Source organism: Takifugu rubripes, chromosome 3 (assembly GCF_901000725.2).
Source record: "Takifugu rubripes chromosome 3, fTakRub1.2, whole genome shotgun sequence".
Classification (NCBI taxonomy): Eukaryota; Metazoa; Chordata; class Actinopteri; order Tetraodontiformes; family Tetraodontidae; genus Takifugu; species Takifugu rubripes.
In genome coordinates this window covers 8,212,850-8,234,520 of record NC_042287.1, presented here as the reverse complement: position 1 = coordinate 8,234,520, position 21,671 = coordinate 8,212,850, and the positions used below count along the sequence as shown (strand labels likewise).

Here is a 21,671-nt window from a genome sequence, read left to right as displayed (position 1 = left end):
CCTGTTCGGAGGACGGTGTATGCTTGTCGCCTTTCTCTTCCTGTGTGTGTGTGTGGGTGTGTGTGTGTGTGTGTGTAAGCCAGGTGGAGATTTCCAGACTTACTTGATAACTAATGGAGCGGCATGTGCCGAGTTTACCCCGGAGAATTGACACCGTGTGTGTGTGTCCTATGCAGAGATAGAGGGGGACGGGTAAGAGGACGGAGACGACTTATTTAAGAGAAACGCTCCAGATGGTATGAAATCCTACTGGAAAAGACATGGAGCGACACTCAACAGTCTGCCAGCCCTGGACTTCCCGATGAAGGCCCCGATGCAAGAAGCCTCACAAACACACACACACACGGTTGGCTTCTTCCTCCCAACAAGCCACAAAGGTGAAGAGAGACCCCCGTGACCAAAACACAACTGAAGCAGTTAATCTGCACAGATATTAGCTCGGGGCCTCGAGAGAGGCGCACCGCCGAGCCCCTTCTCCTACTGTACTACCCACAATGCCCCAACCACCAGGGAGCGACGAGGGCTTGTCTGCTCATTTACCATGGCAGTCGCTTTATCAAATTGCGCTCCCGGTGTCTTGAGGAACCGAGCCCCGAATCAGAGCCGCCGGAATACTTTTCATTTTTCAAAAGCCGCGTTTCACCGCCTTCCAGCCCAGCCCTTCCAGACGACGGCGTCAGCTGGTGCCAGCTGTGAGTCCAGATTTCATGTACATTTTTAACAAGTTAGCCATGTGTCCCATAAATTACCCTGAGCAGCAAACTTAATAAAAGTTGGCTGTTTTGGTCCGTGCTTGTCAGAATTGTTCTCGTCACTCACGTCAAATTATCTTTTTTTTTTAGGCAGCTTGTCGTCCGTGCTGGAAAACACCATAAATACCCTGATTGTGATGAGGCTGGGGGCCAAATCTGTCCTTAGAATGTCTGATTGCCCTCACAGTCCACATCTTTAGTTTTTTTTTGTATATTGTTGTCTTCAGTCATTGTCCTGTGACGTCCAGGCCCGGGGCTTCCCTTCTTTTTTCCTTTTCCTTCAGCGTCTTCTTTGTGTTTGGGAGCAGTGTGATGGGAGCCTGGCACTTAGCTGAGGGCCTGTGTTTGATAACAGCCCACGGTCGGAGCCCAAGTGTAATAGTCCAAACCGGTCCTTCAAGGTCAACACCCACAGAAAGAAAGCAGACGAGACACAAGGTCACATTCCAGACTAAAAGCAATAAGTGCTTTATTGATACAAAAAAAACCAACAACAACAAGCAGGCATATGTGCAACTGAATGAGTAAGGGTAAAGCACATTTGTGGCAGGGGCAGAGTGGGGGTAAAGGGCACAGGGCAGAAGATGCGTGTGTGGCAGAGAAGCACATTGATCCTGATGTGGAAACCTAAAAAAAAAAAATCTATCAGGGCTTAAAAACAAAAAAGAGGCGGATCAGTTGCAGTAGCGTCTCCTCTCCCTCCTGCTGGATCTGAAGGTACAACCTGGAATCTTTTTTTTTATATATAAAAATCTTTGTTTCATGTCTCATCTCTGACATGTTTTATGACAGAGGCACCTCTGTTCCTTTTTTCCATCCTGCCACCGTGCGAACAATACCCCCTTTTGTGCCGCGCCCAACCCTGTTATTATCTTTTTATGAAAATAAGCAGAAGGTAGCGCACTGTCGTCATCTTTTATGTTCATTATTTCTTTCTGCCTCCTTTCCCCTCTCTCTCTCTCTCTCTCTCTCTCTCGCTCCTGCGACCCGACGCTCCTGCCAAGTGTCAGGAGCTGCAAAGTGGATCAGTTAGTGTCAGATTTAGACTTGAGCTGGAGTAAGTTAGGACTCGGGCCCAGCCAAACCTACTCTTTTTTTAAAGAACACTGAGGGACAGGAGGAGTGGGAGAGTTTCCATATTCTCTTCCCTTAGTACTTCCCCCCCCCCCAACACACACACACACACTTTTTTTTCCCCTTTTCTAAGTCCCATCTCTGCAGAAACTTCTCAGAAGTACGCACCCTGAAACCCCAATCTATCATCTAGTTGGCAGTGGCATTGTTTTTAATCATCAGAACCTCAAAATTATTATTATCGCTTCTGATGCGGCAATTAAAACTTCAGGTCAGAGGCACAACGAGCGGTGATCAGCAGCCGAGCTGAGAAGTTTTAATTAGACGATCAGAACCATTAATGCACAAAAAAAAGGTGTGCGCTGGGAAATTAACGGGAACGTCTTAATCAGGGTTAGCGACTCCGAAGAGGAGTCAAGTGAACAGAGAGCAAAAAACAAATCATTTCCGCACCACTGGGACAAAACTCAATTAAATATGCATGCAGAAAAATGGAAATTTCTCAGCATCGGCTGCACCGACTGTTGGAGAAAACGGTGGCAAAACCTCCCAGCAGGTCGGCGACCCGCTTATTGTTATTCTTGTGTAATAAAAGTGAGAGAGGGGCCAGATGCTGGGGTCCGGGTGTCGTGGCGCGCTTGTCCATCAGTGGCTTTCCGCCTGACTTCCTCAGGGGCCGCGGCGGCCGCTCCACCGTGTCGGGGGTGTGTGTGGGTGTGGGTGTGTGTGTGGGGGGGGCGTCCTCTTCCTGCGAGTCGTAAATTTAGGAAAATAAAAACACGGTGGTTTTCAAGTGTGTTTACCTGTGTGGCGCAGTGATTTCCCTGAAACACACATGCACACGCAAGCAGTTTTTCACACGCGCGTTCCCCCGGAGAGGCAGGGGAGCGTCTCCGCGCCGTGCGCGAGCCTCGCCGATGAATCTGCCAGAGGTTTATGAAGTTATAACCGGGCCTTTTTAAAGAGACACGGCGACTCTCGCCTGCATATTGTAAAATAATCCTGAGCCACGCAGACGTCTCCCAGACCCTGTTTGTATTAATTAACTCCTGATATTGCAATTGGGGGGGGGGATCCCTGTGTCAGTCATGTCGGAACTCAGCAGGAATCTCCAACAAGCCCTGTACCTGTGTTTGATTAGGTGGAGACATAAGCCTCGGTTTAAACAGGTACTATCTGTTCTTTTATGCCAACCCTCCTGCAGGGATCCTCCGCGCTATTTTGTGGGAATTAACGACAACACCGCGTTATTTTCTCGACCTCTCGGCCTTTTTGTCGCAGGTGATTCCTGAAGCATTCGGACAATAGCTGCGTGTGTCTCGCAGCGGTGAATCTCCTAAACTCCCAGATCTTTTGCCCGCGGATGCCCTGATTACAGTCTGCGCACGTTCGCGCAAATAGCGCGCTTCCAGCAGCGTTATTAGGATTCGAGACACCCCTTGATTGGGCATGAGATCATTCTGGCTCACAAACAGAGGCTCTGCATCAAAACTCAACAAGACCTGTGGGGCTCGGGACTGCGACAGAGCTCGTCTCTGAGTCAGCTCCAACAGGAGGCGTTGTCATCGGCTGAGAAGAAACAGAGCTCCCAGAGAACCTGATGCACTTATTTTTGAAGCTAAAAAAGAACCTGACCTCTTCCAAATGTATTCAAAATACTTTCTTGACTTTTTCCTCAGGTTTTGGCCTTATACAGACAGCGTATGGCGCTCCTTTGCGGCCCTGCTCTGTTTCCAGTAAAAATAGTGTCACCCTTAACATAAGCAGTTGGAAAAATTAGTTTCAGCTGTTGTGTTCAGATTCCGACCTGTCTATTTTTTTTCCCCGGCTCCCAGTGCTTACTGAGGTGTCTCCTCCTTGACAATTAGCACACCAGGCTAAAACAAACTGTAAATAATGTCCGATGCATGTGACAGTGTTGTTTTTCCTCCTGATATTCATTAATAAGGCACCGTGCTTACTGGGCTCTCTGAGAGGTGGGGGAGCTGGTCCCAGAGGGAAAAGTTGTTCTTTCATGTCAGTCCCTGCAGATTTTATCTCATTGTATGCTATCATGCACACAAACGACTTGAGGTAAACAGCTTAGTGTTACCATAGCGATCTCTATTGTAAGCAAAAGCGGGCAAAAAAAAGGCTCCCTTTGACATAAAACCTAAGCATAGCTAGGTTCTACACATTATTCACTAGCAGAGGCTCGCTGTTTTCACTTTGATTCAAACACTGTTGGATAATAAGTCATTTCAATAAGATTCTCAGTTATGCTGATAGATGCCGGCTTAACCGGGAAAATCCTAAATGCTCAGTAATGGAAAGAAGCCACTGTGTACAGGTCATTTCCTACAAGAGCTTGAGATTGCAATGCAAAGGAAATCGGTAGTTAAAGCATGAAATACGCAACGCCGTCAACAGAAGAAAATGACCTCCGCAACAGTACCCCAGTGACCTCAATCTTCCTTTGTAGGATATTTCTGGAGAAGAAAAAAAAACAACTAAATTTATGCCTTCCACTTCTTAAATGTTTTTCCAGCTGATTCTGTTTTTTCTTTTTAAATAATTGCTGTCATCTAAAAAGTGACCCTTTCACCCCCCTTCCACGATTGTCTAACACTAAATTATGCAGTAATGCGCCGCTGATATGAGGCTGTCTCAAAACGACATAATTCCTGGAGTCATTGTTTCAGAGAGGAAGCAGGCAACGTAAATATGGTAACCGAGAAAGCATGTGTGCGGGGGGAATAGCCGTGGATGGTCGGGGGGGTGATCTGTAAACTCCTCAGAATTGTATATCCACTAATGATCCCACAGCTTTGCAAAAAGAAAATGAAAACAAGGTTTTTATGTCGCTCCGACCTGATTTACATAATGCCGGCAAACGGCTCACGCGTGATTGTGCCTGGCTTTATGGCTGGGGGGAAATGAAGAGGCTCGTACTCGCCGTTAAGGAAAGTGAATCGAGTCTTTAAGATAGAACTTTGTTACCTCTGATAGTTGCCCGGTAAAGCGTATTATCGGTCGTGTTTAACAGTTTTCACAAGGTCTCGGCTGACAAAGCTCCGCGCACGCGCTCCATGAGCCCCATGTTGCTCAGCCTCGCTTTTACACGCTCCTCTAGGGTGGGATAACGATCTGGCCTTGATTTTGTGTCCAGGAGCCGCGGCTGAAAGGCGAACTTTGGTGGCCCTGGAAGTGAAAGGTACCAGAGAGTGTTTTCTGCCCTAAAAAGGCAGCTCTGGATGTGGAATGCCACAGGCAGCTGTTCCTGCCTCATCAGAGGACATGTTACAAAGATAGCCCCACTTGGGTTGAAATAATGCCACCCATTCCTGCTCGCTCAGGCTCCATTGTTCAAAGAGGGCCGCCCTCGGGAGGGGGCGTGAAGATGTGTGTAAAGTGCAACAACTCTAACCTGCTTTTTGGTGCGTGTTGGCCGTCTTGGCTCGCGCGCCCGGCTTATTGTTTTCATTTTAATAAAATGAAACCAGCCTCTGCAGAATCGGTTATTGACTCTAATCCCACCAAATAGCCAACATGAGAACGTGGCTGCAAAATGCCCAAAAGTGCTCAGCATTTTCCTTCCACTTCCTGACAGCTTTAATGCTGCGCAGCCCCCCACTCAGTGGCAGGACCGCAGCCTCTTGAGGTGAGAGCGGAGATAACATTTCACGGTGTCTCTGAAGCGCTGTCATGTGAAGGATTACGTAGTCGGGTATTTGCTGCTTGTAGCACCGTAGGGGGTCTGATATCTGCCAGTGATTTTCTTCTGGTGGTGATTTTCTTTCCCCCCCTCGCACCACTGTGTTCTCTGTGCACTGAGCTGACCTGTGAGGTGTGACTTACACAGACATGTACAGTATCTATGGGTCTTTTTTAAGGGCTTATGGGGGTTATTTATAGCAGCTGTTGCTCGGTTTGTTGTTTTTCCACTGGGATGTTCGACAACTGACTCGTAAAGGCAGAGCTGAAATCATGCCTGGCTTGTGTTTCTGAATATTTACCAACCAATGTATTCCTTCTCTTCTTTCCATCAGCTGAAAGGAGTTTATGCACTGAAACGACCTCAGGAAAATCCAAGATGGCCGCCAAAAGGAAAGGTGGCCTAAAACTCAATGCTATCTGTGCCAAGCTGAGCCGCCAGGTGGTGTTCGACAGCAGCTCCCAGAACGCAGAGGGCGACCAGAGCGTGGCCGACAACAGCGAGCGTGGCAGCTCCCACTACGATGACAGCGAGACCAACTTCCCCGAGAGCCTAACTCAGAGCCTCGAGGAGGACCAGAGGAGGCGCGAGGCCATCGAGAAGTGGGTCAACGGCGAGTACGGCGACGAGCCGGCGGCCCCCGACGATGAGCAAGAGAGCGAGCTCAAAGCCAGCACCGACGAGGACGTCCCGCCCGAGGGCGTGTACATGGTGCAACCGAAAGGCTGCAGCGACGATGAGGAGGAGGCCAGGTCCGTGACGGTGTCTCAGGACGGCAGTTTCCAAGACAACAAAGACGCTGACGACAAGACTTCAAAAGATGATGCCTATGTTCCGCCGAGTGAGAGCCAGAGTCGCCAAGCGTCCTTCTCCTCGCCAGGTACGTTGAGTTGGTCTCCTGGGATACACAACAGTCCACCAAATCTCTCATTTTCTTCCACTTCCTTTCACCCCACATGATTCCACACGACTGGTAGAACAAAAGATGAAGCCCCACCACATGTTTTGATCAATTTTGGGGGCTCCTGAGGTCGGGTTGAATCAAACGGCCTCTTCGCCCTTCAGGGTAATCCCACTCTGGCGCGTCGCAGGCCGAAGGTTCAGATGTAGGCCCGATGACATCTCCGTATCCACATGAGCTTAAGCGAGGCCGTTATTGGAAAGTGACGCACTCGGGTTACAGCATGAATAGCCATCGACATTATTACACTAAAGACAGATTCAACTGGCAGGTCAGAGGGGAGAGCTGGAACTTGTCAATGTGTGGTTAACAGCGTGAAGAAATGCATAAACGGAACAGGCGCACGGCGGCGAGGCCCTTTATGTGCTCTCGCAGCAGCTGCGGACCGAGAGCGCATGTCAGGAGGCGGCTAAGCTTCGCATCACGCTCAGGATTACACGTGGAGCGTCTGATTTTCCTTTAAGCTCACTAAAATTAGCCACTGCTGCGATCTCCCGTTATGCACAGCCTGCGTGGCACAACCGCTTATCGAGGCGACACAATCAAAATTGAGGAAGTCGGTAAAGAAAAAAAATGAAATGAAAAAATGAAATCTAGTTATTGTAATTAACACCGTATGACACATAAACAACTGTCAATGTTTTTTCTTCGGAAAGTACCTTTCCGAGCCGAACACTGCGGCCCTTGACAACGAAGACCACAGTGAGTCGAACTTGACAGAAAGCTGTAAAACCGGGAGGAAAAAACAGCTCAGTCATGTGGGGACATAAAGATACGTGGGGGGGGTAAAGACAGAAATACCAAGGTGAGACCGGTTGTTGCGGTGCGCATGCAGGGCTTGCTTCTGCGCTCGCTCACCTCACTTTAGCAGTTTTTCGGTCATGTAGGTTCAGCTGGCTACCTCGGAGTCGTGCACCGACTCTTTTATTCTCCTTTTTTTTAAAAGTTTTGCTGCACTCCAGCACCTCTGGCCACACATGCAATCGGGGGCAGAGGGTTCTCAGAAAAAGATGCGAGTTTCATTTCTGAAGCAAAGAAGGAAAAAAAAAAAAAAAAAAAAAGAAGCAGCCTTTGTGGTTGAAATTACTCATTTTGTGTTTATTTCGCTGCCTTGAAGCTTGTCTGTAAATATGTTCTACTGCTCTGGGAGGCCTCTCTCCATTCAGCCAGCTCTCGTGCTGCCGCTGCAGCAAAGTCTGGAGACGGCGGCGAGAACCCGGCGCATCAGTCGCAAATCTTTGTTTTAGTTTTGTTTTTTTAAAGAGTTGCTCTTTGTTGATTGTAACTAGGGCATCTATATTGCTGTGTTTCTGCTCCGCTCGCAATTAAACCCCCCCCACCCCTCTCAGCCGCTGTCTTTCAAAGGCTGATGCGAAGTGCACGTAATTATGCATATAAACATAGTGGCTTAATTATCTCTCACAACATCAGTGACAATGTAATTAACAAACATCGCAAGATCAATGAGAGAAACTGCGACCTTCAAAACACTCCAGTCCTCACATTGAGGCATCGTGCGGATTTCCTATCAGTGCAAAACCCCAGAATACTTTTCCTAGATAATTTAGATGTCGCATTAGAGGCCCCGTAAGCCAGTCAATGGGAAGGGGGGGGGGGGGGGGGGGGGGGTGTGAACGGGAAGTAGGAAAGCGGCGGCGGGATGCTCGCGGCGACAGATCAAACGGGCTTGACCACGGTTTCCATTTGCAGTTCTGGGTTCACTGCGAAAGGTTATTGTTCATTTCAAGCCATTCCAAAGCCCCCTCTATTTACTGGCTGTTAATTAACTAACCAAACAGCCAGAAAGTTTGAAGGCGCGCGCGGTTTAGCGCTCGTCAAATTAGTTCAAACAAACGCCACTGTCCATTTGCGCAAAACACACAACAAACTCATTCACGAGCACAAATTGCTTTTTTATAAAATAGATGTTTAAATTTGCACTGAACATTTTTGAACCCGCCGGTTTAAGTTCTGCGTGTGTCGTGCTTTCAGGGGTATTTGGAGTCCAGATTAGGCCATATATAGCCTCTGGCGTGCACTTTTATCATCAGCGACACCTCTGCCTTTCAGTGCAGTGTGCAGGGAGGCTATGCCACGCTGATGGCCATGTTTGGTCAGCCAAAAGGAGATATAATACTCATCCGTTATCATATCAGGGAGAGGAAATGTGGCCTAATTGCCTCAAATATAGCCCAGGCAGGGCTGCCGGGTGTAGGATTTTGCAGTGCCAAGATTAGGAACCACTTATTGGCAGATTCTTTTTTTCCCAGTGACACCAGAGAAAGTGCAGAGGTCAGCAACAGGAGAGTAAAATAGGAGTGTATTGGGTTATTTCCACCTGTGATGGGCACCAGCGTCAGTTATGGTCCCGACCAGAGCTTAACCAAGGCTCCCGTGCTCAGTGTCACATTGCATCATTAAGAGGCAGTCAGATAGGGCTCGAGTAGAAAACTCATTTACATGGTGTTTTAGAAAGGTTATCTGCCGCCAGTCCCACTCATAATCCTTTCAAGTCCAATCATTTGCCTTCGCTTGATAGCTCGTCGCTCGGCTCCGCTGATGAATAAAGGACGGCGGCTAATTTTGTTTAGAATGTGATAATACCCACAGCAGAAAGAACGAGAGCACAGGGGCTCCTGGGACAGGGAGCGCCAGTCACCGTCATGCATTCTTTACAGTTTTCACATGAATTCTGGGTAAAGATGTTTATATTACAGACACTTTTTTTGAGGTGTCTCTGGAGCTCTAACTTTAGAGCTGCGGTATATGATATACTGTAACCTGAGACGTGCTCATAAACACATTAGCAGTAAGATCCCTGCAGGCACTAAAGTTACCAACATGTGAGGAAAAATTAGAATCTCTCAAACCTTTGAGTTTCAGCTCGTTTACGGTGAAAAAGTCCCAGATTTTGCACAGGAAGTCGCTGCATCGGGATGTAGATACGGAGCAACTGCTGCGGTTACAAGGCAATAAAAACAAGGCGGTTTGTAAGGAAATTCATCTCGAATGCCTGATTTATTCCTCTTAAATTTTTCATGCCCTCTCAGTCCAGCAGATACTCTTTCATGCTGATCCCTGCATCCCCGACACAGTGAGTGGAAATTTGGGGATAGTTTTACATGTTGCACAGGAGATGTGAAAAGCAGGACACGGATTCAGAAATAACTAAGAAATCTGAGACAAGAGCAGAAATATTTGTGGATTAATTTCCCCCTCGGGGGGGTAGGTGGTATTCCCTCCCACCAGACCATCTGTGCGGTTAAATCTCAAAATCCAGGTTTTGTCCTGTGCGACTCAAAGTCAACAGCAAAGTTAAGACTTCTTCATTTGTTGTGACGCTGACAGACAGAATTTTAGAAGCCTCAGAAAGCTGCCCTCAAGTCTCTCACACACACACACACACACACACACACACACACTGACCATTTGCACTAACCTGGGAGAAAGTTAATGGGCCAGAATTAATCTCCACGTAATGTAATTAAACTATACATTTAGTGTATTTCACCCATGTCCTTGGGGAAGTTGTCCAAATTAATGGACTCTTTAAGTGAAAGCAGCGTTTCTCTTCACCAATGTGTTGAAGCAAAAGCAAAAGCAAAGATGAGCAGTTAGAATTCTTCAAAACCTGTTCCGGGTGCAGCTCCACATACTCATCGAGCATTATATATCACCATTAAAGCGGCATTGACGGAAGATCAATGACCTGCTTGTGTACACAGATCTGCAGATTTTGCACTTTTAGTGCAGCAAAACAGGAAGAGCTTCACACTTGTTTGTAGAAACACAAACCAAAGGGAAATAAATTTACAAATGATTCTGTAGTTTGCAGTGCAGCAAAAATCACTTTTCCTGTTGTTTAATCTAACCTGCAAAATATGTTTAAAGAAAAAGAAAAAAAGCAATGTTCAACCTTCACAAACATTTTGCATATAATCTAATTGTAAAACTGCCAAATGTATAAGATTTAAATTCAAATTGCTCCATTTAGTCGCCGGGTGAGTGATGTCCACAGGACTAGCACAGAATCAGTAAAGGAGACTTTTACACGTGTGGTGTTTCTGTTGATCCCTGCAGGAGAAGCGTCGGCCCTGCGAGACTATGCAGCCAACACCATGAATGAGTTTTTGGGAATGTTTGGCTACGATGACCAGCAGGTAAGGGACGAGCTGACCAAGAAGATCAGCTTCGAGAAGCTCAAAGCCGCTACCTCAGACCCCTCATCGCTCAGCAGTGAGGAGACCTCACGGCGCGCCCGCTTCTCCAAATACGAAGAGTACATCCGCAAGCTGAAGGCCGGCGAGACCTTACCTTGGCCCATGCATACTTCCCCGCCCAAACCAGAAGACCTCAACTCAAAACTGACCCAAGACACTAGTGCTACCATGATTCAGACCTCCGGTTGTCTCCCGGGGGCCGAGGCACAGCTCTACCCCAGCACCCTGGAGCGCAAATCTCCAGGTGGACCTCAGTTGGGCACCACCCAGTCACCAAATTCCTCCCACATCCAGAACATGGTGTCCCGAGCCTCCAAATATGACTTCTATATCCAGAAGCTGAAGATGGGCGAGAGTCTCCAGCAGCAGAACGGTAACTCCTACAAGCGTACGTCTAAGTACGACCTGGAGAACGTCAAGTTTCTGCACCTCTTCAAGCCTGGGGAGGGCAACCCTGATATGGGCGGAGCTATCGCCTTCAAGACTGGCAGAGTTGGCCGCCCATCAAAGTACGATATCAGAACAATTCAGAAGCTAATGCCAGGAAATTCCGAAGCCTCGCTGATGCCCAACGTCCTTGCAACCGCGCCGGGGAACCCAGGGGCCCCCGCCGTCCCTACTGTGGCTGGAGCTGGGGCCAGTATCGCTCCAGGACTCACGATGGACCAGACAGGAAACATTAGCTTCAACACCTCCGACTACCTAAAGTCCAGCTTTTCCAAGACGGACTCCATCACCACGGGAACCGTGTCCTCTGTGAAGTAAGTCCAGATACGATATCGGATGTAGAAAAAAAAAAAATGAAACTTTAGCTTGTGCTTTATATCAAGAAAATTCTTGCCATCCCGTGTGAGATTTAGTTGGAGGCAAAGTCAATTAAACTGTTTTATAACTGTGAAAAAAAAATCCACTTCAAAGTTTATTGGCGGAATGAAAAGATTTTCATTGCTGTGGAACAACACGGTCCTAATGCGAAGCTCACGTACACTTAACAGCTACTTTGAGTCAGTTAGCCCAACGCAAAGGTAATTGCTCCATCTACGGACGCCAACTGAAGTGTCGTGTGAAATATCTCATAGGGCCCAATAGATCCACGGCTTGATGAGTTGCAAAGGCACATGAGGTGTTTACTCACCGTAGCACTCCGTGGAGACTGATTTAGCACAGTCATCGCAAAGTGACTGGCTGCTTTAGTTTGACTAGGGTGTAACAACTCTCCCTTTAATTACTTTGGAGCCAGGACTAACCTCCCGACGAGTCGCGGGGGCCAAACCCACCCTGCCTGATGAGTGCACTTTAAAGGAAGTGAACAAGGGGTTTGGGGAGCTAGCCAGCAGTCTTGTAGCAGCTACCCGAGCCTGTTTGACAGGTTTTGACCTCGTCTGCAGTTAGCTGGGACCTGTCAAAGTCACAGTTCCTGAGTCCTCAGACGCCTCTCCCTCAGGCTTTGGCTTTTGTCAGGTTCAGGTGCGGTGGCTTCAGCTAACTAAGCTAGCCTGGTGCTTGTTGTGGGGGAGGAGCGGGGGGGGGGGGCTAAGGCCCATCGTCTGGCAGCGCATCCTCCCCTCTGGGCCAGATTAACCTCAGGTCGTCTCCCAAGTGGAGCTAAATGCCATTTCTGTAAGAGAACAAGAGAACCAGGACGGAATCGTATGTGTGGCCATGCTGGAAGGGATCCTTCCCGCTTCTCCCAGGAAAATCACAACACGGGTAATGAACCAGAACACCAGATTCTGGATCAAGTCCAGTTGAAGTCCGTTAGCCTGATCCGTCTGCATCCGAAGCTGCTGAGTCGTCTCACATTACTGTTTGAGGTGAATCACAGCAAGAAAAAGGCAAATTCAGAGCTTTTTTTCCCACATCTCCATTATTCCCTTTTGTTTATGAGCACTCACTAAAATACCCCCCATAAAAGATTAACGACCCTTTGCTCATGCATTTTGCCTCTCATTGGTCGGGAGACCATGCATCAAAGCGCGTGCCTTCCGTCCCTGATTCATGCGCACGAAAACGCCGTTACGCCACAAGAAAATGTATATTGATAGTCCAAAGTTTGGAAGCGGCTTGTAAGTAAATACTGTGTCAGTTTATTTTTATTAACAGGCAGCCGGCGCTCACTATTAATCCTGACTGTTTTGTGTTTGCTGTTGCATTAGGAATGGCCTGCCACCAGATAAACCTGCCCCCGATGACATCAACCTCTACCAGAAATATATTGCCAGGTAATCAAATCACTCAAACCTGCTTCACCGCTGGGGGGAAAAACAGAGATAAACATTATTTTCATCCTCCGACGCTTGCTGAAAACGGGTCAAGAGCACCAAAATATCAGCTCAGGCCCGGTCTGTCTGATCTGAGGGGCCGCCGCATCAGAAAAGCCCGTGTTGTTATTGTGAGCGCGGCATTGCGCCGTAACCGGGAAGGGACATGAGGGGAGGGAAGGTATCTCTTGTTTCAATGGCCGCAGAACAATGTGGCCCCTTCTGGATTCATTCTGCACCGATACTAGACGGGTGATTATCACTTGTTTGTTTATTCCATTTAAAAAGGGAGAAAAACAGCATTTGAAAAGCCAAAGTGGCTTCAGCGTTAATGATTACTTCTCCGAGCCATAACATGAAGGGCACAAATCAAAGCCTTGGCACTGACACACACACACACTCTCTCTCTCTTCTGCGTATACACACACAAAACCCCTTCCTTGGACTGATTACATTTTGCAAGAAGATTTAATTAAGGAATTTTTAATGAGGCTTCTGCTGGCACTGCCAAGAACTGTTTTGATATTTGCGCTGCATAATGCATAAAATTTGTCTAAACATCTCGGCAGTTGATGCACGGGGAGGCTGCAGATAAGCCCAGATACAGTTTCAATTTCCGTGTTGGGTTGGGGAAAAAAGAGAAAGCGGAGAAAAGGAGGGGAGGGAGGGAAAAAAATGGGAGAGGAGGGCTCATGAAAAGGGCAAATGTAGCGCCAGGAGAGGAGGCAGGCGGAGGAGAGCGTTCTTTTTAGAGCGGATAAATGCTTGCTAATGGCGGGAGAGGAAAAAAAAAACCCAAAAACGTTTTGTCGTAATCGTTCTCGGTGAAACAGGGAAAAAGTTGCCCTCGCACTACGTTTTGATGGTTTGAAGAGCTTTCATTGCTCTGTTTAGGTGCAGTTTTGCCCCTTTAAAGGCTTTCACGCGCTCACTATTATTCCAGCACTTTGATCAGCGCAGCTCCATTGTAACTGGAGATGTGCCGCAATCTCTGTATCGTGGCTATATTAATATTTAATCCACTGCTGAATAGTAGTGGCCCATTAGGCCCCCTGACGTGGCAAGTGGGAATTGTCCAGAGGCAAAGTGATACAGTGCAGTGAGCTGAGGGGTGGGCCACAATCTCGGGGGGCGAGGGGGGGAAGGGGGGTGGAAACTGTGTGTTTATCAGTGTAAACGCGCATGTGTGTGTGTGTGTGTGCGGACATTAAAGAGAGTAGAGAAAACACTAATGGTCGGAAGATATCGCTTTATTTTGGCTTTATTGTGCGCTAAAACAGAGGTCAGCTTCACAAAAGGCTTCTCTAAACACATACACGCGCACACACACACGCACATGTACACACACACACACACATGCACAGCCAACTTAAAAAGAGTAGTGGATATGCTGTTCAATTAGCTTAATGAACTCAGCAAAGTGATCTGTAAATGCAGCTCTGGGATAATCCTAACAAGGGGGAAAAAAAAAAAACGAAAGAGAGATGGAAAAAATATTACTTCGCCCCCTCCCCCCCCCCCCCCCCCCCCATCCTCTCCAGCAGCAGATGGAGTTCTTGGCAGCGGCAGCGCAAATGTTTATTTGTGTGTTTTCGCTGGTAATTGGAGGATTTTAACAGTCATCATCGTCAGGCTTATAATCACCACTGTAAAAGTGTCTGTACTGCCGGGAGACGCAGCCTTCACCAAACGAGCCTCGAGATTAAATCCTGGGCCCGTTTTTTGTTCCACAGATCAGCAGTTTAAAGGGTTTTTGGCTTACAAGGAGGCCGATATATCAGGATATCTGACCCTTCCTCCCAGCAGGCAACACTGCGGTTAACCTGAAGCAACTGTGCATTGATTCGACATGGCGGTTGTTCACGGGCGTTGAAAAATAAAGTAGTCGTGGCGTTCCCGGTCCTTCCGCGAGGGCGTGTCAAGGGAAAGGGTTTCGGCGTAATAAGTGTCTCTTACGGCTGCTTTGGAAATAAACGGAGCTAATTTGGCTGAAATTGGTGTGACAGACGGGTAAATTGCTGCGGCGGTGTGGGAGGCAGAAGCCGGTTTGAAGGTGAGGCAGAGGGAAAAAAAGAAAGAAAAGAAAACGCCTTTGGAAAACTCTTTCACCTGTTTTATTCCGCGCCGTTCCCAGTGAAATAATTCCTCCGCTAATCACGCTTGATTTGTTGTTGATTATCGCCGAATCGCTCTCGGCATCTTTCCGTCGCGGAGCTTTTTCATCCCCGTGACTGCTCCCTTTGCGATAAGCTCTGATGTGTTTCCAGAGTTTGATGTGGCACCGCTCTTCATGGCTGCAACTCTGTTCTGCAGGTTTTCTGGAAGTCAACACTGCGGACACGTGCACTGTGCCTACCAGTACAGAGAGCATTACCACTGCATGGACCCTGATTGTAACTACCAGGTGAGCGTTTGTACTTCATTTTCCCATATTAGCGTTTTCTCAGGTTTAGCTATCGAAAAGTCATAAACAGGAGAGTGTGGGAAACTTCACTTTTATGTCATATGTTAATATTAGAACTTGAAAAACTAAGAATTTCAGGCACAAAAAGTGTGTCTTTGATCATTTCTAACATTGGCAGATGTATCCCTGATGCTAATACAAGATGGTGGCTAACAGCCTTCGTCATTCTTACCAGTTTACACTGGTTTATACTGATGTGACGTATCACCTCAGTGTGCTTGGACCCTCGACAGAGGTGGTCCTGGACAGAGAAAGTGGAACCAGGTACTAACATTGAGTCGTTAATGACCGAAGGAAAGCTGGCATCAACCACAGCGGGAGTGGGGATCCCAGGACACGCTAACCATATAAAGGCGCAGTCGGCCGGGCCACCGTCAGGAAAAGGTGCTGTTGTTTGGATTTGAGCCGCACCACTTGTGCAGTACGGCAGGCATTTTCCAGGCACAGTTGGTTTTTGACAGTCGGCCCTTTATCACAAGGGTTAATTATAAATATGCCTGAAATACGGCCCCCTTTTTTTTTTTTCATCTATGTGTTCTTTCTTCAAAAGACATCTGCCACTGACTGGGGCCCTGCCTTTAATCCCCTTTCACATTATTAATCTTGCCCTGGTCCCAGGAGCTGCCACGTATGACACATGAAGGGGAAGAAAGCCAGAGCACGCCATCGTACAGGCCCCGTGTTTGCCGTAGCATATGGCCTGAGAGAGCTCGACAAACACAGGGAGGCTTTTCCTTTTTTTTTCAAAAAGATGTCTGAAATCCACGTCAGCATGTGTCACCTGACAGTTTTCAGAATGAAGCCATCTTCGGCTCTAATCTCCCCTGTCTGCTCCCGATCGGGAGAGATTACCGCTCAATAAATATTGCTTGTGCCGCGGAGGCTTTTTCCCGGCCAATCCCGCTTCGGCTTGTTGGGGCGACACAAAGGAAAAATCATTTCACGTCATTATTCGGAGCGTTAGTTCCGGTTATCGCGGCGATTTCCACGCTCGGCTCCACCTTTCTCTGTGGCTTTAGCGTCGCGTGGGGACTGGCTCAGAGATGTCAATACCCTGAACAAAAAGAGTGAGGAGAGGCCTCCTTCAAGCAATAAGTCATGAAATGTTACATGACACACTCTCCTGGAATATTATCCCACCGCCAGCCTCTGGGTGATTGGCTGAGTCCTGACATTCTCCTTTCATGGGCTTGGACCCGAGCGAGAGCGTGCATCTTGCCACACTGGTGGGAATCCTAAAATAAATGTAGCGAGTGGCTCCCAACCTTCATCGCCACTCCACTGAAAATGAGATTTCTCCCAGTCAGCGGTGACGGATTGAGCGCACGCCGACCGCGGCTCGGCTCCGACTCTGGCCACCGCGAAGCGGAAGGCCGGAGGTGCAGAAGCGGAGAGAATTAAAAATGAAATGTTTGCTCCTGCCGGAGTTCTGCCGTGGGAGTCGGGCGGAGATCTTGGCGCTGGCGCACGAGCGGAACGCACGACTCAAAGCAATTACCCTACTTTGTACAGTAATTAGTTGCTTTTTAGAATTCTTCTTTCTGATGTTTTTTCCCCCTCCTCTCCTCTGTCGGAGATAAATATGGATTGAACTCCATCTCATTGATTCGTGCGTCTCCTGTTACACTTTCAGTAACATCAGCTTAGGCCCAATTACAACAGATTTGGTTGCAGCGGGTCTCCGGGGGGGGCACTCTTTCTTAAACATTTCATATTTTTTCAGTGGATGGTTCACACGTGTTAATGCTTTAATTAAAGCTGCAACAATATCTCGGTGAACTAAGTGGGAAGACGCTTTGTTTTTTGTTTTTGTTTTTGCTCGGCTGGTTTGTTTGTTGTCTTCCCCCCGTGTACGCCTCGGAAACCATCTGCTCGGAACATCGTTTTTCCACTTTCAGAAACATCAGAATTGGGGTTTTGAGCGCGCTGGTAGATTCATTTTAATTAAAAAAAAAAAAAAGGAAAGGAAACGCGAGGACGCTAGATGTGAGCCGTTTTAAGCTCCACGGGGGAGCATGTGCTCGGAAAGCCTGATATGCCGGGGTGCTGAATTTGGATATGTGAGATTTAAAAAGTAAATCAATCAGCTCGACAGTCATCTTTAAAGACGTCCTCGCCACTGCGGGCGCAGCTTTCGCCACCTCCCAGTTGGCCTCAGCACGTTGCAGCTGGTGCTTCCACATAGATGAAGTGACTTGTTGCTGAACCTGACTGTATAATAACCCCCCCCCCCCCCCCCCCTCTTGTTTTTGCAGAGGTTTACTAGTAAACAGGATGTAATCAGGCACTACAACATGCACAAGAAGCGGGACAACTCTCTGCAGCACGGCTTCATGCGCTTCAGCCCCCTGGATGACTGCAGCGTCTACTATCATGGCTGCCACCTCAATGGAAAGAGCACGCATTACCACTGCATGCAGGTACAGTACACAGCAGACGCAGCGGCGGTGCGCCGTCATGCAGAAACGAGGAAGTGGGAGAGCGGCTGCACATCGACAGTGTCACACGTTTATAAATATAAGATGCGTGGAGAGCTGCGCAGCCACCTACAGGAGATCACAAAGTTTTTACTGTTTCGCTTCACAGACAAAGCAGATGAAGAACGCCGTGGCGAGCGCCTCTTCCCCTGCCTCCTCGCTCTCTCGCTCCTTAATTGGCATGGATAAAAATTCAGTTACGTGTTTATATAAACTGCACATTTTTCATTTTTTAGTACCAAGCGGCCGGTTGAAGATTATTCCCTCTTCTGGATTTGTTTAATTTTTTTGCTACCTCTGCTTATTTTCAAAGTGTCACCGCGCCGAGAGCTGTCTCGCCAGGCCGGGCAGCAGCAGCGGCCGAGGATGGCTTGAGATATATTCCCTCTCTTTTATTTTTTTTTTCTTCAAGCCTTCTAACGGCGCAATTGTTATTAGGACGTTTCAGAGCTTGTTTTAACAGGCCCTGAGAACCTGCAGATGTTGGCATCAGCCCTCTTGATTTAGGTGGAAAAAGAAACAGAGTGGCATTTTTTTCATTGTTTGACTCAATATGGAAGAAGTTGCCCGGTTTGAGCGGGTGAAAAGTGCCACGGATGATATACAATTGCAGCATTTAATTCAAACACAACCCCCCCCCCCACTCTGCCGTTAGCTCCAAAGACGAATACCAGAACATTTTTAAAGACACACGCTGGGTTTTTTCCCCCTCCTCTGCCTCTTCTCCTCTGAAATTTGTTGAGTTACAGTAAATTGATGTCAACTCTACCGTCATTTCATCTTCTGTTGGTTCCTCTTCTCTGAGCTACCAGCTGCGTGCGAGGCCTCTTTCAGTTACATTGAGTTTTTTTTTTGGATTTTACCACATGTGACAATGACAAGATTGGTTCCAATTCACGCTGTCACGAAAGTCGCATTACCGCAAATAGAGTAGTGAGCAGGCGAGAAAAAAAGGCAAATCTTCCGCTCATTTTTTGACCACACTCGTTTTGGTAACCATGCGGCCCTCCTGTCAGCGCCACCACATGCTTTAGAAATGTTGTTTTTTAAATCGAGCCCGTCTTGCAGAGTGAAACTCTCATTTCTGCTGCTCACGGCTTTTTTTATTACAGCCGCTCTTTGTGTCTGCAGGTGGGCTGCAGCAAGGTGTACACCAGCACCTCCGACGTGATGACCCACGAGAACTTCCACAAGAAGAACGCCCAGCTCATCAACGATGGCTTCCAGAGGTTCCGCGCCACCGAGGACTGCGGCACGGTGGGCTGCCAGTTCTACGGGCAGAAGACGACGCACTTCCACTGCAGGTGAGCAGATCTGGAATCGGTCTGGAATGTGCAGGTGCCAGAGTGGTGATGCGCCGTCGCGGCGTTACTGAACCACCTCGGTTATCCTTCCCCCTTTGTGAACTATTTGAATCATGTGGACCTTCTCCCTGACCCCCCTCCCCCCAGCAGCGGAGCAGCGAGGAGCTCATTCTCTCTTTCTTTTCTCATTTCCAGGCGTCCGGGCTGCACATTTACGTTCAAGAACAAGTGTGACATCGAGAAGCACAAGAGCTACCACATTAAGGACGATGCCTACGCCAAGGACGGCTTCAAGAAGTTCTACAAGTACGAGGAGTGCAAGTACGAAGGCTGCGTCTACAGCAAGGCCACCAACCACTTCCACTGCATCCGCTCGGGCTGCGGCTTCACCTTTACCTCCACCAGCCAGATGACCTCCCACAAGCGCAAGCACGAGCGCCGGCATATCCGCTCTTCCGGCGTCATGGGTTTCTCTTCCACCTTCCTGGCGCCCAAAGACGAGCCGGAGGAATCCAGCAACGACGACCTGGTGGACTTCTCCACCATAAGTAGCAAGAACTCCAGCCTGAGCGCCTCTCCCACCACCCAGCAGTCCACCACCGTGCCACACTTGTTGGCCACGCCCACTACCGCCGTCTCCTGCTCCTCCTCGGCGTCAGTCCACACCCCCAAGCCTGCGGCCACGCTGTCCATCGCTGGCCAGCGCATGTCCAGCCTGCTGTCTCAGGCGCTGCCCAGCAACGTGCCGGTGGCCCTGGCTCTCTCCACCTCCAATCCGTTCTTCCCCATGATGCCCAGGCTGCCCCTCCAGCCACCTCCGCCGGCCGCCAGCCTGATCTCGGCCGTGTCGTCCGGGGCTCACTCCATGCCCACCGACTCGCTGACTCAAGGTTGCTCCACTGCCGGTGCGGATGGAACCATCGCGTCCACCCCAACCTCCTTCGCCACCTCCTCCATCATGGAGAAGATCTCTGCGAGCAAAGGCCTGATATCCCCCATGATGGCCAGGCTGGCAGCTGCTGCTCTGAAGCCCTCCAGCAATGCAGAGATAGGTCAGTCCCCTCATTATGTAGGGCAGAAAATCAGAACCTAGGCTCTTATTAAAGGTTTTAATTCAAAAATCCACCAACATAGTGTTTTTTTTAGCACTATGAAACGACTGCCGCTGTCACAAACCCTTTTAAAATGGTCCAGACTCCATGTTGTAGCTGTTTCCTGCACTCGGGGAAACTCAGAGGTCATTCTCGTCTTTGTCCCACAGTGAGGAGAGATGCTAAAAAACCTGCTTTTCAGGCTTTAAGGGACATAGCAGAGGCGCGGTCTTCTCCTCTGGGCTTGTTATTGTGTTGATGGTTTGTTAGATACCCACAATCCATTTGGAGATAAATGCGCTGACAGGGGAGAGTAGAGCCTGTAAAAGTCTCTTATGATGCTCAGAGCGGGGGCTCGGGGGGCTTGTGTCGAACATGTTTCCTCATCATCGGTCTCTTATCTGTGTCTGTGCCCGTTCCAAGCAAATGGAGGTGGAATGAAATTAAGTTCAGAAATTGCCAGAACAAAAAAAGATATTTTTTTTCTCTAACTGATAAAAAAAGAACAGAATTCAGTCAGGCAGAAATGACTCAAAAGCCAAAAAAAAAGAAGTGCTACAAGAATTCATATGCGCTCGAACGCATCAGCAATATCACACTTTTGAAGTTATAAAAAAATAAAACCTGCACCTGTTTAGCATAAACCCACCTCACACACATTTTAGAGGTAATTGCCGTGTCTGTGTTTTCTCTAAACAAAGCTCCTGGAAATAAAAAAAAAAGTGAAAGGATTAAATTGACTCCGCGCTGCAGCGGGGGCCCCTGTGTTGAGCCTGAGCAGGTGGAGCCGGGATTGTGAACGGGGCTGCGAGGGGGAGCGTCTCCGGATGTCGAGGCTGAGAACGATTAGAATTCCTGCTGGTGTTCCCACAGCAGGACGGGCCCTGGGAGGGAGCCGGGGCAGCTGCTCCAGGGAGCCGAGCCGAGCACCGGGCTGTCAGGATGAGCTCCACCTCTGGGCTTCCAGCAGGTAGCCTGAACAGCGAGGGTGGGGTCTCCGCAGATGGCGCCAGCACCGCCCCCCCTGGTTTTCTCAGGGAGAGGCTGCAGAACAGATCTGTCTGCTGGCTAATGATGGAAATAAACACCCCCCTCAGGTTGACATTTCTAATGTTAAAAGCGTTTCTCGTGTGTGGAATCAGCCCGTGAGAACAGGACATTTGGGGCTGAATCGAGGAGGAAGTGGCTTGTGTGCTTCTGCCGTGGGTGCGAGAAAAACCTCCGAAATTTGTTGCTATTTTTCACAGTTTAGGTTTTTCGGCCAGGCGGTGTGAAACTTCATTTCTGATGAGGTGCTGAATTGCATCTTTTCCTGTTTCTGCTCTCAGTTGCATTTTTTTTTTTTTTTTTTTTTTTGTGAAAATTTTCCCCCT

General features: G+C 48.5%; 1 protein-coding gene across 5 annotated transcripts in view; it reads left to right on the top strand.

Annotated features, from left to right (window-relative positions):
* The window catches only part of casz1 (castor zinc finger 1), a 113,270-nt gene that overhangs the window by 79,475 nt on the left and 12,124 nt on the right, over positions 1-21,671 (top strand). For all 5 annotated transcript variants that reach the window (XM_029833980.1, XM_029833982.1, XM_029833979.1 and 2 more), the window contains 7 exons: positions 5,855-6,400; positions 10,562-11,462; positions 12,858-12,923; positions 15,276-15,366; positions 17,682-17,846; positions 19,035-19,207; positions 19,403-20,259. In XM_029833980.1, coding sequence (XP_029689840.1) covers positions 5,899-6,400; positions 10,562-11,462; positions 12,858-12,923; positions 15,276-15,366; positions 17,682-17,846; positions 19,035-19,207; positions 19,403-20,259 — 2,755 coding nt within the window. In that variant the 5' untranslated portion in view covers positions 5,855-5,898. The remainder of the gene's footprint in view (positions 1-5,854; positions 6,401-10,561; positions 11,463-12,857; positions 12,924-15,275; positions 15,367-17,681; positions 17,847-19,034; positions 19,208-19,402; positions 20,260-21,671) is intronic.